Raw genomic sequence first — 16,166 nt, forward strand, 5'->3', positions numbered from 1 at the left:
AGTCACTGTAAAATAAACAGAGGCTAGGTATATGCTGTAATACTGCATCATTAGGAAGCTGTTTAGTGCAGTATGATGGAGTAGTAGTAGTGCATTAGCACTATTTTTAGATACTCTTCATAAGCATTCAGGTGGACAGAATGTGCCGAGACACCAGACATCATAAGAAAAATCTGATTTGAATCTTGCTTAGGATAAAGAAATTATGAATGAAATTATGAATAAATAAACTCACTGACAATTTCAGAGCCATTGAGACAGGATTTAAGCCCTGATAAATGTATATGTTATGCTGTGATGCTGCTCTAGCATTTCATGTAATATTTAATTGTGCTGCAAGAGCACACATTTGAGAAAGAGCATACATTTTTGTATTTTTGTCAATTAAAGTTGAATGACAAGCCATAACTGGTGTCTGAAAAGTCTTCTATATGGTAAAAAACAAAAAAACAAAACCAAAACTACAACCTGTTAAACCGAAATGTTCATGTGGTACAAAGTAAGCCAGCTGGATCACAGAATATAATGGTATACTGTAGTCATTTTATCTGTATGTCAGGTCGACCTACTCCGTGTGTGATTAGTCACAGAGCTTATAAACCTGCAAAGGTCATTTCTATATTGCTCCAAAAATAAAAGTCATCTGTCCAGCTCAGGTGGTGAGACTTTTTCATAGAAAAGCTTACTTATTAGATTATTATAAGGCGAAAGGTGGGGAAAAAAAGAAAGGAAAAACGAAAATGAGGTCATGCTGAGAAGTGGGCGGGGCCATCTAAGACTGCAGGAGTCCAGGATGACTTACTCAAGCCTTTGTCGTCACTCAGGTCCTGTGGAGGAGTCGTCAGAGAGCACACAAATAGAAAAACAAATCACAAAAATAAAGGTTACTGAACTTGCACATAGCGTTACAGATGAACAACCAAACACCCATACTGCAACAGAATAGGATTTTGACCTCCCAAGGAACAAACCTACATTAAGATTTCTAATGTTATATCATAATTTCAGATTAAAAACACATCATGAGCTGATGTATAAAGCCTTGTAATGATGTTTGGCATTTGACATGTTTGCAGTTGCAGTATGGTGTTTTGTCCAGCGGTTAGTTGCTGCTTTGTCCTGCACTGTCCCGTGTGCACAGGTGTACTTACGCTCCACATCGCTCGTTTCCTGCTCACTCTGCTCCTTGTTCTTGTAGAAGGGGAATTTATGTGAAAAGACGTGCTTTTTAGGCTTGCCATTGAGTGACTGCTGAGGAAGAGAGGGAGGGATGGAGAACAAAAAGAGAGATGGAAGGGAGGTGTCTGCTACAGGTGTGAACAGATGCCCAACTGAACCCCAGTGATGAGTGTGTTTACATGCATACTAATAATCTGAGCGTTAGGTCATCAGCATTCACCAGATTATTAAAGTGGTAACGCCAACAGAATACTGCAGTATACTAAATCATATAACAGCTAGCATATTGTAAAAAAAAAAAAAAAAAAAAGAACAAAAAAAAGAGATATATATTAGCCCAATAAAATTCCAAATAAATATTCACTAGTAAAACAACTAGATGAAAACAAATAAATAAATAAAACAGCAGGATGTAAGTTTATTCGCTAGTCATAAACAAATATAGAGATAAAATATCAAGTATTTAGGAAAGAAAAGAGGAGTTTCCCCATAATTAATATAACATTTATGGCATTTTTACATTTATATTTATAATATTATAATATATAATAAAGTTATAATATAACTCAGGTGTGTGTAAATTATTAATTGGATTTTTTTTAAGTCACTGGAATATTTTGTAAATGAAAACATACACATGGAGCTTGTGACCACCGACTACATGCTTAATGAAATTTGAAAACTGAAACTGATTACTAGTTAATACGCATACGGTACGGTGCACTTTCATTACTTGTGGTAACTATTGTGAGCTGAAATACATTGGCACTCATGAAATAACAGATAAAAAGGTTGCTCCAAGAGCAAAACAGGCCTACAACTGACTGAGTGATTAATGGATTTGAAAGCAAAAGTGTAAGAAAGATGGCAGTGAATTAAATAAAATATAAATATGAAAATGAACAGCAATAAGAAAGCAAACAGCACACAGGAGAGAAAAGAGGCTGGAAGCAGCCACCATGCATGAACAGAGCAGTTTTACATCAATGGCAAGCATATTTCATTTTGTTTGTTGCTTTGTTGTTTACCTGAGAAGTTCATGCATTATTTAATTTGGGGTTGCATTGGGATATGCGGTTGATAAGTGAGTTTGTACTACAGCACAAGTTAGGTCAGTAATGGAGAACAGAGCAGCAAAGATGTGAAGGTTAACCTGTCACATGCTTTTAACGAGACTCTCACAAGCATGCCTATGTCTGTAGGAGGGATTAGTACAATATTTTACTGTACATTCATTCTGGTACAATGCACTAGTTTTACTTATAAAAGCTTTAAAGATTTATAAAAAAAAAAAAAAAAATCACAATCCTATCCTGCACATGAATGTCCTTTGTGGCATAAAGTGGAAAATCAGCTGTCAGTTCTGTGGTGTGAAAACATTTTTAGCATTTGAATATACATTATCACATGACAAAGGTGCAGTATTCTATCCTAAATGTTTAGCTGTGACTGTGACATTAATACTGTTTATCTAAATACATTAATAAAAATGCATCTGCACATGATCTGCTCAGAGTTTATTTGCATAACTCACATCAAATATACGTGGTCATAGATGGTTCTATACTCTACATGATATCTGAATCATTTTCTGCAGTGACCTACCTCTTTGTCCCGAGACTTGGAGTTGAATTTGACCGTCTTTAACCTGGCCCGCTCTTTTCTCTCCACCCTGATGGTCAAGAAGGAACAGAAGAATTCAGATTACAGCTGGTGAATAGTCATTCCGCATGCAGCTTTTAGTGCTGCCAAAGCACCCATGTCACTGTAAGTCAGGACAGACAGTTTTAACAGCATCACAAAATTTTAGATGTTATCACATCATGTTGCATTACTTTCAGTTACAAAAAAAAAAAAATGTACCACAACTGTAAACATGTACACCAATCAGCCAGAACATTGCAAACCACTGACAGGTGACGTGAATAACATTGATTATCTTGTTACAATGGTACCTGTCAAGGCGTGGGATATATTAGGCAGTAATTGAACAGTCAGTTATTGAAGTTGACGTGTTGGAAGCAGGAAAAATGGGCAAGAGTAAGGATCTGAGCGACTTTGTGACGGCTAGATGAATGGGTCAAAGCATATGGCGATGTTCTGCTGGGAAAAGTTGGGTCCTGGCATTCATGTGGATGCTACTTTGTCACGCATCATCTACCTAAACACTGCTGCAGACCAAGTACACCCCTTCATGGCAATGGTATTCCCTAATGGCAGTGGGCTCTTTCAGCAGGATAATACGCCCTGCCACACTGCAAAAACTGTTGAGGAATGGTTTGAGGAACATGACAAAGAGTTCAAGGTGTGGACTTGGCCTCCAAATTCTCCGGATCTCAATCTGATCAAGCATCTATGGGATGTGTTGGACAAACAAGTCCGATCCACGGAGGTCCTCGCAAATTACAGGACTTCAAGTTAAAATACTACAGCACACCTTCAGAGGTCTTGTGGAGTCCATGTCTCAATGGGTCAGAGCTGTTTTGGTGGACCAAGGAGGACCTACACAATATTAGGCAGGTGGTTTTAATGTTATGGATGATTGATCTATATACACTCACTGTCCACTATATTATGAACACATGTACACATGCACATAGATGCAGATATCTAATCAGCCAATCATGTGGCAGCAACACAGTCCATAAAATCATGCAGATACAGCTCAAGCGTTTCAGTTAATGCTTACATCAAACATCAGAACGGGGGAAAATGTGTCCTGTTACTTTAACTGGGACATGGCTGTTGCTACCAGAAGGGCTGGGTTGAGTATTTCAGAAACTGCTGATATCCTGGGATTTTCATACACAACAGTCTCTAGAGTTTTGTAATAAATGCTTCTAATTTTGAATGCTCATAAATAATATATCCAGCTACGCCTCAGGGATAGCTATGTGCCATAGCGAAACAGACACAAGTGTAATTGATTGCATTTGTGGCAATGCTCTTGCCTCAAAGTCAGAATAGAATCTTTAAATGAGATTTTCTCTCATTCTTATTGTGGTAAACAAAATTTAAAATGCAAGATCCTTACTTCTGGATGAGATACATGCAAAACACAATTCAGCTTAGGAAAGCCTCATGTTTGTTTGTTTTTTTATTTATTTATAGAACTATATATACACTGTAGTTCACCATGTGAGGGGGTTTTACTGTGCCATCACACAAGTAATAGTGTCTCAATACAAAATTACAGTACCTCATTCAAATAGTAGTAGAAGCCAAACGTTGAAATACATACGTGACCCTGTTCAAACACCCTATATTTGAAATTAAGACTATAACTCACTCATTAATCTTTCCTCAATCAAATATATGTACGCACGCAATTATATTAAAAAGGGCCACCATGTTCACAGAGGTAGCACTCTTCCCAGAGGCGCCACTGTTTCAGAATGGTGAAATATCTCACACAGCAGCACACACACAGCTCTGACATCTGATCACACCCAGTGCAGGTGAGAGACAGAAGAGCGGCAGCACATAAACAGAACCGGGTGAGAAGTCAGTTATCAGCTCTCAATCTGCCTCGTCTGGAGACAGGAAGTGAGAACAAACTTTGTTTCATCACACTGGAAAAAGGCTTTAATTAGAGTGTGCATTATTGGATAACAGTGAGACTGTGGGTTTGTCTTGCACTAAATACAGCACAGTCTGAGTTTATAATCCAGTAATGTATCGCGATTTCATGTAAATGACTTTCATATAAAAACATAAGACATATGGCGTTAAGTACGTACAACACACACCAAAAGACTGTAAAACGCAATAATAAATCAGTACTACAGTCAAAATTGACTGTAGTTAGAATGTCTGGATAGCCGCTTGTCACCACAAACAAAGGCTAAAAAGAGTCAATCATTATAAGGGTTTGAATTTGGATTTAAGTTCTAGCTGAAGAGCGAAACGTGTGTCGTTCAGTGAATATGAAATCGGCCACGTTCTCATTTAAAGTCAAAAGTGAGGTGGCCTCTGTTTCCCACTACAATTACACGCTCATGTCTAGTAATTTTATACATGTACCAGCACTTCCTCTTGAGCATACAAACAGGGATACACAAAATGGATGACTGTTCAATAAAACAATAGGTGGATGCTAAAAATGACACCTGACACAATGCAAACATTTTGGACTGAGTTTTGCTTAAATACATAATAATACATACTGAACTAAATATATAAACTGCTACACGATATTACAAGCATGGCAATTCTGCTTATCATGGGGCTGAAGAAAGTGTCAGTTATGACTGTAAGCTGCTCTCTTGCTGGCTCATAGCAGGGTATTTCTGCTGTCAGACAGAGTTTAGCTGCCACTCACCACACAGCAGGAGTTAAAGGAGCTAATCTTTCTTTGCTAAATCTTACCTCCAGACAGCAGAGTCAGAAATATTTCTCAGTGGGGAAAAAAAGTCAGCCTTACTGTAAGTAACTAGATGAAGTTGAGGATTAAGTAACGATTCCAAGACCAGATTATTATTTCAGCAATATCTGGATCTGTTTCCTTTTTAAAAAAGCTAAGAAAAAAAAGCTTTTTAACTGATTCTGCCTTCTTCTCTCTGGGGAATATGAGTATGAATATTTTCTTTGAATAACTAAGCCAATTTGGTACTTAAAATGATTTAAAAATCAGTATAACCCTAAGATCCTCCCAAGTACAACCAAAGTTGCTCTGCAGAGAGACACTGGGGACTGGGGTAAAGGGAATAGGGAAGGGCATGAGACATGTTCATGTGGAAGCTGAGTGCTGCAGTACCTCCTCTTGCTGGGAATGACTCCGATCTCTTCCACCTCTCCATCTGCGGTGACACTGCGCGCCTGCCACCACTCATCGTCTGAAGCGTTCAGCACGTGCAGGATGTCCCCAAAATGGAAGTTCAATCCTTGACTCGGGAGGCCAGAATCCTTCGTCCTGTCATAGTCGAACAGGGCTCTGGAGGAAGAAATGATAAAACACGGTGAGTTTCAAAACAAGGAAGTGTAATTAAGCCAGTCCATCTGGGCAATTCTTAAAATAAATAAAAGCTGAACACTCCAGGCCAACCTAGAGGGATTCTCATGCCATCCTAAGAAACCATTTTAGCCACATTTCAAATTGAATAGTTAATAAACTATAAAATATTACAACAGTTAGTTCTGGTCCACTAATTTGATAACACTAACTGCACTGGGACGTTTCACTGTATGCATCACTCTGTGTTCGCCACATAAAATTCCACTTCCTCGTTCGAAACGGTTACTAAAGTAGTGTTAGTGACATCATCATCAGCAGACATGGCAAATGATAAACATTTTTTATGAATATATCTTTTGTGTTAAACTATGAAAGCTCATCAGATGAAGATGAAAAGGAAGAAGGGAAGCCAATTTCACTGTATGCTCCTTTAATGGGAATGTACAAATCAACGTGAGCTAGCTAGCTAGCCACTTTAACGGGCCATAAAATGAGCGTAGCTTCTTCGGACGAAGAAGACCGCACGAGCGAGAGTGCGGTTATACTGAATATCGGCACAGCTGTGAGTACATATATGGCAGACACTGCGGCTTTGTGCCTATGCCGAATCACAGCCGTGCCGATATTCAGTATAACCGTACTCTTGCTCATGTGATATTACTTAAACATATATCCGATTCATTTTTAAATATCTAAAGCAGTTTTGATTATAGCAACCTCTTTTTTTGTGTAGAATCAGCATTTCTGATTCTAATTTCTCCACTGGGAATTATAAGTAGGCCACTTCTGCAATGTATTCATGCAAGTGTACACATGTATGTATTTCCCAAACTGCCCTGAGTAGCTGCTCTCTGCTCTTTCATCAATAATTTAATGCTATGCTCATGCATTTCGAATGGAAGAGAGCCATAACACAGAAAAGCTTGTGAGGAGATTTTAACATTTGACATTTTTAAATCCAAGATTGTAAATCCAACATCTTTAACTTGATTAAAAAACCATGAACGTCACTGCATCAATGCAAGCATCTTACAGAAAAAATAAAAGCATTAACTGGTGCTGCAGTTATTCCACACATATTGGACAGAGATTTTCAGAACTCTCTTAAAGGTGTCCGGAGTTACTCTTAACTTATGTCTGTTAACATCTTTGGTTTAACTGCTGAAACAGCCCACCATTTAAATGCAAATAAATGAAATTAAAATGTTTTCACCTTTCAGAATGCTAGAAGGTTAATTCAATTGCAGTGGAATTATAGAAAAATCACCTTTATACTGTACACACTCTGAGTGTAATACAATTAGTGCAGTTGGTAAGGATCGTAATGTATTTACATATGTTTATAGGTTTCAGTTAGAAATTCCATACACATGGATTTAAATGAAGCACAGTGCTTCCTGACTGCCTTTATTGCATTATTACATAACACATTAAAATGCAGCATAATAATAATAATAACAACTTGATATAACCATATATATTGTAATATTTTAATATAATTATACAATATAGCAATATTTGATTTGTTGAACTAATAATCCATCCGCTCATCCATTTTCTGTACTGCTTATCCTACACAGGGTTGTGGGGAGCCTGGAGTCTATCCCAGTGAACTCGGGGCACAAGACGGGGGACACCCTGGACAGGGTGCCAATCCTTCAAGGGGCACGATCTCACACACATTCACACACTTTGGACAATTTGGAAATGCCAATCAGCCTATGCATATGAAGTATATAAACACAACAGGGTGTGCTTTTATAGTAAAATTAATAATCAACGATGATATGGCATGATGCCACCTAGAACAGCACATCCTGACATGCTTTATTCCTATTATACCACAGCAGGTAGAATTTTGTGTTTATTAAAGAATTATGCATCACCCTTATTAACACCTATTTCTTATCTTTTCTCTTTGAGATGGCTGAAATAATTTTCTTATTAAATGCCATTGTAACTGTGCTAGCAATGTGGGGACACCCTGGACGGGGTGTCAACCCATCGCAAAGCACAATCGCACACACACTCACACACCCATTCGCACACTACGGACAATCCAGAAATGCTAATCAGCCTACGCCGCATGTCTCTGGACTGGGGGAGGAAACTGGAGTACTCTGAGGAAACCCCGATGCACAGGGAAAACATGCAAACTCCGTGCACACAGAGCAGAGGCGGGATTCGAACCCTGAACCTCGGAGGTGCAAGGCAAACGTGCTAACACACATACATTTGTAGACAAGCTGTAATATAAACCATATAATCTGACCAGAAAACACTCTAAACCACTTGTAGAATGGATGAAGAAAATATGGAAAATATGTTGAAAAGGTTAAGAGACCTAAAACTAGTAATGCCAGGAGGCAGCTTCACAGAGGATCCCGATGTTACGAGCCAAACTACAGCTCAATCCTGAAAACAGCATCAAACAGGATACAGTAGCACACTACTGGAAGACATTCCAGTCTGAAAGCAGGAGAAATAATTATAACTAATGACTGATGCAATGGAGAGAGAAAAGCTATGGATTCATATTGTATTCATAAGTGCAAACACAAGCACATTTACGCTTCATCTATTCCGAGCAGGATTACACAAGCCGTATAGTAAAAAACAAACAAACAAACAAACAAACAGATGATTCTGGGAATGTTGTGGTATAAGGATATACGTGGTCTTTATGAAGCAGTTTCATTTCTCCAGCAGAACCAGCTGCATCAGCCGTGACTGGCCTTAACCAGCAGCTGCTCCCAGACCGTCAACTTCAGCAGTGCCTCTAATCATTATTATTAGTTTTCTGCAGTGATAACAGAGTCTTAAAAGTTAGGACAACTGATCATCCATTATCCAGAGCAAGGCAGTCTCATCACACCCATGCTGGAAACTCTGCACCAATCAGAGTCTTCGTACTAACATTTTTCAGTCCAAATGTTTCTGCCCTTTTAAGGTCATTTTTGAAAAGTCTAGAAATGGTTTTGTTTCCATGAGTACGGAATAAAACATCGGAGGGTGTGCTTTTATAGGAAAATAATCACTGATGGTGGTAGGAGAAACAACTGCACATTGCAAAGTGTTTTATTTGCCAATGATTGCAAATTTTCATTTAGTAAAATATTGTACATTTTATCCATTTACAGTTACGTTTAATGTCGCGGAAAGTCCGTTAAACAAGTTAGTCTGTTATTAATTACGTTATAGCAGGTATACATAATCATTCTGTCACCAGCCTCTATTTTCTCTCTCTCTGCTAATGAAAATTAATGAAAAATCCTCTATTCTGAAAACTTTCTTGTGGTGAGAAACTTTACAGAACAGCTTTACCCTGACTGTTACAAAGCCCTGACACTGGAGACTCCTTCCAGCTTCTAAATATCCGTGTCTCCTCGCAGAAAACAGTTTCACACATTTTTTATCCATTTATCTGGAGTGTCTGCCATACATGTTGTTACTATAAACATGAAAATGTATTAGAATGAGCATATTAATATAAACCTGTGACTTGCCTTTCAGCCGAAACTACTGCTAGGGCTGCTGTTATTGAAAATGATTCAACATCTTCTGACCAATCAGATCAAGATTTCGCTTGTGTTTGTGGTTTGTTTTTGTGGCTTTAGGCACCCTATTTTTATTATTTTTAAAAATTTAGTACAAACTTTGTTATAGATTTTTATTTTATGGCTTCTACATTATCGAAACATTAGCTTTCCAGCACAAAATTAAATGTTACAGAAAAATGTTTGTTTGTCAGTAAAGAAAGCAGCATATTAAGTGCTAAGAGACACTTTTCAGACAAAAAACACAATGAAGGCTGCTGAGTTTTGCTGCAAAAATAAGAAGCAAGATGCTCAATAAAACCTACAGCTCATTTCCTTATAAAACTGCACTAATTCTACCTGAGACTAAAAAAAAATTTTTTTAAAAACAAAGGGTCGTCACACCAAATATCGACTTTGTTTCATTTATTTTTGTTTACTACTCTTTATAGTATTTTTTTTTAATGTAGAAACAAGAATTTCATTATGTTTGAAGGCATCTTTGCTGTACAGCATTTCTTTTCATGTGCCTAAGACTATTGCACAGTACTGTATACTAAATAGCACACAACTAATCAAAAACTCAAAAGAAAAGACATTTTCCACCAATGTGTTATCATTATAATATGGTGTTTTATCATTTCTGTAGTTTCAATCCAGAGTTCTTATACTCAAATGGAAATTCACGTAGAACCAGGTAGATAAAAACTAAATAGATCACAAAATCTGCATAAAATGTAACAACGTAGTGAAAGCCCCTTGCCTGCTCAGAACACCGAAGTCTTAAAGATCTGTGAAAATAACATTGTTGAAACAGCACAGTGGAGGAAAGGTGACTTGACCTTCAGGACAAATTCACAAGAGGTGTGGTGTAATTATCAGAGAAGCAGGGGAGCTCTCACCTGATGTAGAGTGTCCTCTTCTGGCTGGTGCGGAGCGAGCCGGAGCCTGAACTGATACTGCTGTTCATCATCTGCTCTCGGAGATCATGGATTTTAGCTTCGAAACGGCTGTACTCTGCATGCACAAAGAAAAACAAGCAGCGTGACACATTCGTCCTGCATGATGCATCATCAACAATTTACACAGACAGAATGGAATGGCTGCAGAGAGAGAGAGAGATAAAGAGAGAGAGAGAGAGAGAGAGAGAGAAAGCGAAAGAGAGAGAAAGAGAGAGAGAGAGAGAGAGAGAGAGAGAGAAAGGGGTGTGTGTTAGTACAACCACTCAAACTAAATAGTACTTGAAATCTTTGTTGAACCTTGTTGCCTCCTGAATATAGCAAGCACACCCACACAGACACACACACACACACACACACACACAGCTGAGCAGCTCTTATTGCTAAAGTGATAATAAGATCAAACAGATTCATAATAACCGGAGGACAGTCTAGTACATTTAGCTATTCTGGCTGACTCTTAGCTGCACCATGTGAAAAGTTTGTACTCTCGCAAGACAGGTAAAACGTTCTCAATGAATTATTTAATTGCTTTAACCCAAATTGCTTGCTAATGCTCTTTCCTTCTGCCTGATGTGCACTGTTGTGAGTCAATACAAACTGCAAATCTATTTCAGCATAATGTGAAATATAATAAAAGGACTAAATAACTATTACCTCAGAAGCAAGAACAAAAACCAGAGCAAACTCAGAAAACAAAAACAATGATTTCCCACAAAACAAATACAAGCAGCACGATACAGACATCAGCTGAAAATTCAACCAGAATTCACACAGGTACATCACAACACCTTTTATCCCCTGTTCAATCCAGTTAGTCATATAATCCTTCATACTCACAGTTCTCTTTGCTCTCTGCAGGTCGAGCGGTTCAGTTAAAGTGAGGATGAGAGCACTGTGAACGCCTTTCTGCTACTACTCGCTCATGTGTGAGGGGAAAGATGCTGTGGTGCTGAAGGCCAGCTCCCAATTCACGCTTAGCTGAACTATGTGCTCGAGGATGGGTGTGTTTGTGTGTGTGTGTGTGTGCGAGAGTGTATATGAGAGAGAGAGAGAGAGAGAGAGAGAGAGATGGAGAGAGAGACGGAGAGCGACAGAGAGATGGAGAGAGAGAGAGAGACGGAGAGCGACAGAGAGATAGAGAGAGAGAGAGAGACAGAGGGAGAGGGAGAGAATGAGATTGGATTCACTGTGGCTATGCGTAAAGCCTCTTTCTGAGAACCTACAGCAGGGCAACACAACAAATGCTAATGAACTACACACGAGCACTCACGCCCCTCCCAACTCTGTGTGTGTGTGTGTGTGTGTGTGTGTGTGTGTGTGTGTGTGTGTGTGCTTGTGCACACCCTCCTCTTCACGTTAAATCTGTTCTTGTACAAAAATACTTCAAATTAACACAAAATAACCTCATTCTGCTAAGATTCTGCTTACTTGTATGATGTACTTTATTTCTGCTTTAATATGTATAGCATTTGGATTCCTTCCCTGCACAATTGTTATTCTCTTGGACAACATTCATTCCCTAGGGTTCCCCTGGGCTCATCTCTACCTCACCCCTCCTTTTACAGCACTATGTACTTTTTCTCATGTATTAATAACCCACCTTGTTTTTGTCTCATCTATATATACTGTATACTGCGTTACAGACACATTTGTCCCTTGTCATCATCACTGGCACTGGTTTCTGTTTCAATTTGTTGCTCCTTATGCAGGATATTTATATGTAACTGACTGGGCAGAATGAGTAACATCAGTAAATTTAATAAACGGTCAACGAACAATAGAAAACTCTGTAACTCTAATGCAGAATCCCTAAGAAACGTCCTATTATCACCAGGTCAATTAAACAAGCAAGCAAGCCTGATATCTATTATATATAATTTTGGAGGTTTAGCAAAATCAGGCAGTAAATAAAGCAATCAACCCACGACTAGCTAACATTCTCACATTAAACGTGTCTGCAAATATCTACATAATCTATATCCTAAATTTGGAGCTCGAAAGGGAACAAATATGCACATACACAAACGCAACAGCACTCTCGAAAGTTACTCTCTCCACAATCTCTGTGGAAAAAAGGTCATTATAAACCATTATGACACATAGACTTGAAGCAAGATCAGATCTATAGTGAAAAATCGATGCAGATGAAACTAATCTCACAGCAGAAAACAGCATCGGGATGAAGAGGTGCTTATAGAGAACAGCGGCTCATGCAGACCCTCGAATCCCACGTGACTGCACAACATTAGGTAAATGAGAGCAGCGACCCAATATGCTCAAACAGCCAGTGATGGTTCAGAGGCATGTAATTAAAATTATAGTCATAGTCATACTCGTATATAGTATGATTAACTCATTCTCAATAATGCTCATTATTTCATGCCTCATATAAACATATCTAACGCGAATTATACAATCCTAATGATGTCCATGTAGCTGAGAATCCACACCGGACACATCACGTATACATTGCGTCAATCCACAAGTCTCAAGTGCATTTCCATATATGTGCTACTGGCAGGAGAAAGAGCAACGGTGCACTTCGATTTTAATCTGTTTATAGCTGCGTCTCCCGGTGGCGAGTAGGTGGATTTACATTTCCGGGATTTTATTTTGTCTTGAGAGCGATATTAAATGTTTCATATTTAATAGAATACATTTCATTTGAGAGCTAACAAAATCCCCGGGTGACAAGCGCACCCTACTCTCAGCCACACACTAGACTTCCATTTGTATGCATGCGAACGCTGGAGACCGGAAACGTAAGCTGCGTTCCAAAGTTTTGGTGAACTCAGACCTGCGAATTCACTGCGTATCACGTGAAGACGTGTGACCGATAGAAGATCGGCACGTCATGGCATGAACTCTTCAGAAAATCCAAAATGGAGGAAGCACTGATTATAGCGGTGTCGCACGGTCCGTTTTATAATTATATATATATATATATATATATATATATATATATATATATATATATATATATATATATATATATTATACAACACAGTTTTTAAAGAATATAAAAATCAACATGAAAAGAGATGTGGCCTTGATTACAGTGTCGCTGCATACAGGAACAAATCTGTATATTTTAACGCTGAAACGAATGTTTATAAAGTTATTTTGTAATTGCTTCAAGGGTCCTCTGAAATATTTACTACTCTAATGTTATTACATACTGCAGTGACCTGTGGACAGTACAAAACGACTTTCTATTGTGCATTCGTAATTGCCTTGGCACGTGATGTCATATCCGGTTGCCGTCCATGTTCGCAGCGGTCTCCGAAGAAACATTGCATGCTGAAAGTCCAGTGTGACCGCCCCTTAAGCTCACTCTCAGGCAAGCCGAGAAAACACTCCTTCTTACTAATGACACTCACCGGTTGCTCATTAACTCCTTACTTTCCTGTATAAATGTCCCTCAGTCTGCAAAAATATATGATTATATAGTAGCATATAAGAACATGATGTAGAAATATTCTCAATACTCATAGTATATTATAGTAATTGCATAACTACTTAAAGGTTTTACCAAACTGTCCCAAAAGCAGAAGAAAAGCTTACACTGCTAAATGCTTTTTGCTCTCGAACCTTAATCACTACGCCTATTTTGACTGTTGCGATCTACCAGCTGCAACTAGAAAACCACCTAAGCATGACATGAGACAGTGAATAACCGCTTTATCTGAATTTATTTTGTTTCCCCATGTTGCTGTAAAATGACGATGATCGCATACAAACACTATGCTACAAAACTATACACTACACAATTTCTTTAGTGTGATTTTAAAAAATGTTTTGAGATTTCAGTGGGTTTCTATACAGTTTATGCACTTCACTCGTGCAAGTGGAAATAAAATTGACCTGAAGGGTAAAAAACAAACGCAGTGTCGTGAACAAGCTGGAATTTACACTTCACTAACGTGTCTGTGACGTGGCTGGTGAGGACTGGAACGCTTAAAATAGAACCGTATGACATATCGATGGGTTGCATGGTGTGACGCTGCACATGACGTTTGACACGACGTGTCTGGTGTGAAGTAGCTGTGTTAAAAAGAAAAAAAAAAAAAAAAAAGAAGAATTATTGCTATTTCAATGGATTATAGCTGGTACATTTTTAAAGCACGAGACATATTTGGAAACGATATGAGCTATGACTTTAAAAGTGCAGAATAGAGGGTATGAATAGATCAGTAATTAAAGCGGTGTCACAGATGCAGTCCAACTGCATTCACACATTCGAGTGTTGTGTGAGGGGGGGGGGAAGAAAAAAAAAGTCAGATGCAGAGGGAGAGAGCAGAACTTTGTTAAACAAACCCACCAATCCCAGGATAAGAGCACTGCAGAGCTACAGCTCACCAGAAGAGACAGCTAATCCTTTCCAGATTAGAGTCAATGCCCTCAATATACACAACAGCCAGAGGGAGAAAGAGCATTCATCCATTGAAATGAAAAAAATTAAAGCACACTTTCATCCAAATTACATTCAAATACAATCTACCGACTGATCAATAACACTTTCTTTAGTTCTAAATAACACTTGTATTTAGGCAAAATGAACCAGTGCTGTGGATGTATTTGGGAAATAAACAGAAGAGATCTTTCCAATGAATACTGCAGTAGATGTTCGGGAAATAAACGTGATGATGAAATTGACGGTAATCTTAAAAGATCTGAGTTCCAGTACGAAGCCCAACAAAGCATAACTTAACATTACAATAATGTATCAAGTGCATCAAAGCTTCATTTTCGCCAAAAGGTCTTTCTTCTTAACAACTACTCTTTCATGAAAGTCATGTAATAAACCGTCAACTGAGACATCTTACATATAGGAATACGTTCATTTTAGAGTCGATGCAAAGAGATCTTGTATAAGCTTCTTCAGTACCTTGTCACAATCACTGAGGTAATGCAATGCAAAAGCCCATCTTCTTCACACGAAATATTGACTAACGCTTTACTCATCTCCTTTACACATAAAAGGAAATTTTCCCCGAGTGTGACAGCGTGGCGAAATCTCAGCGCTGCTGCTGCTAATGCATTTCGGCACTTTATGATCACGCAGTTTTAAATAGTCTAGTTGACAGGCATATTCATATTGAGAGAAGGAATTTTCCCAAACTTCTCTGCGAATATGCAGCTTAATTCCTGACAATATCAGCTGTTTGTGGTGTACAGAAAGTGCCTCTAAAGCAATAAAACAGACAAATAATGCATTTTCTTCCATCACATTATTAGATCAAACCTTTAGCTTCATTTCAGCAGGGTTCAATATTTATGCGTTTACATAAGTCAGATTCTATCAACAGTAAACACCTTGAAGAGGAACACAACAGGCACGTCCCTCAGCTCTAGACATCTCATGGAGATGAGAGTGCCACTGAAGTACCGATCCTCAATGCCATCAAATTTCACAGATCAAAGCATAGTGCTTTTGGGGGTGGGGTGTGCTGTGATGTCTACAGACACAAAACAGGACTCTTAGCAGGTGGCAACGCTTCTGATGGGATGGAAAGGTTATAATAAAAGGGGTTG

The 16,166-nt window shown here is 38.5% G+C and overlaps 1 protein-coding gene across 20 annotated transcripts in view; it reads right to left on the bottom strand.

Annotated features, from left to right (window-relative positions):
* dlg1a (discs large MAGUK scaffold protein 1a) overlaps positions 1-16,166 on the bottom strand; it is a 154,139-nt gene that overhangs the window by 8,328 nt on the left and 129,645 nt on the right. For 11 of the 20 annotated variants that reach the window (XM_053636760.1, XM_053636759.1, XM_053636767.1 and 8 more), the window contains 4 exons: positions 10,572-10,686; positions 5,936-6,112; positions 2,785-2,851; positions 1,152-1,251 (listed from right to left, as the gene is read on the bottom strand). In XM_053636760.1, coding sequence (XP_053492735.1) covers positions 1,152-1,251; positions 2,785-2,851; positions 5,936-6,112; positions 10,572-10,686 — 459 coding nt within the window. Of the gene's footprint in view, positions 1-716; positions 828-1,151; positions 1,252-2,784; positions 2,852-5,935; positions 6,113-10,571; positions 10,687-16,166 lie in introns of those variants that run through there. The other 9 variants (XR_008387125.1, XR_008387124.1, XM_053636774.1 and 6 more) reach the window with 5 other exon arrangements.

The sequence above is a fragment of the Ictalurus furcatus genome, chromosome 11 (genome assembly GCF_023375685.1).
Source record: "Ictalurus furcatus strain D&B chromosome 11, Billie_1.0, whole genome shotgun sequence".
Lineage (NCBI taxonomy): Eukaryota > Metazoa > Chordata > Actinopteri > Siluriformes > Ictaluridae > Ictalurus > Ictalurus furcatus.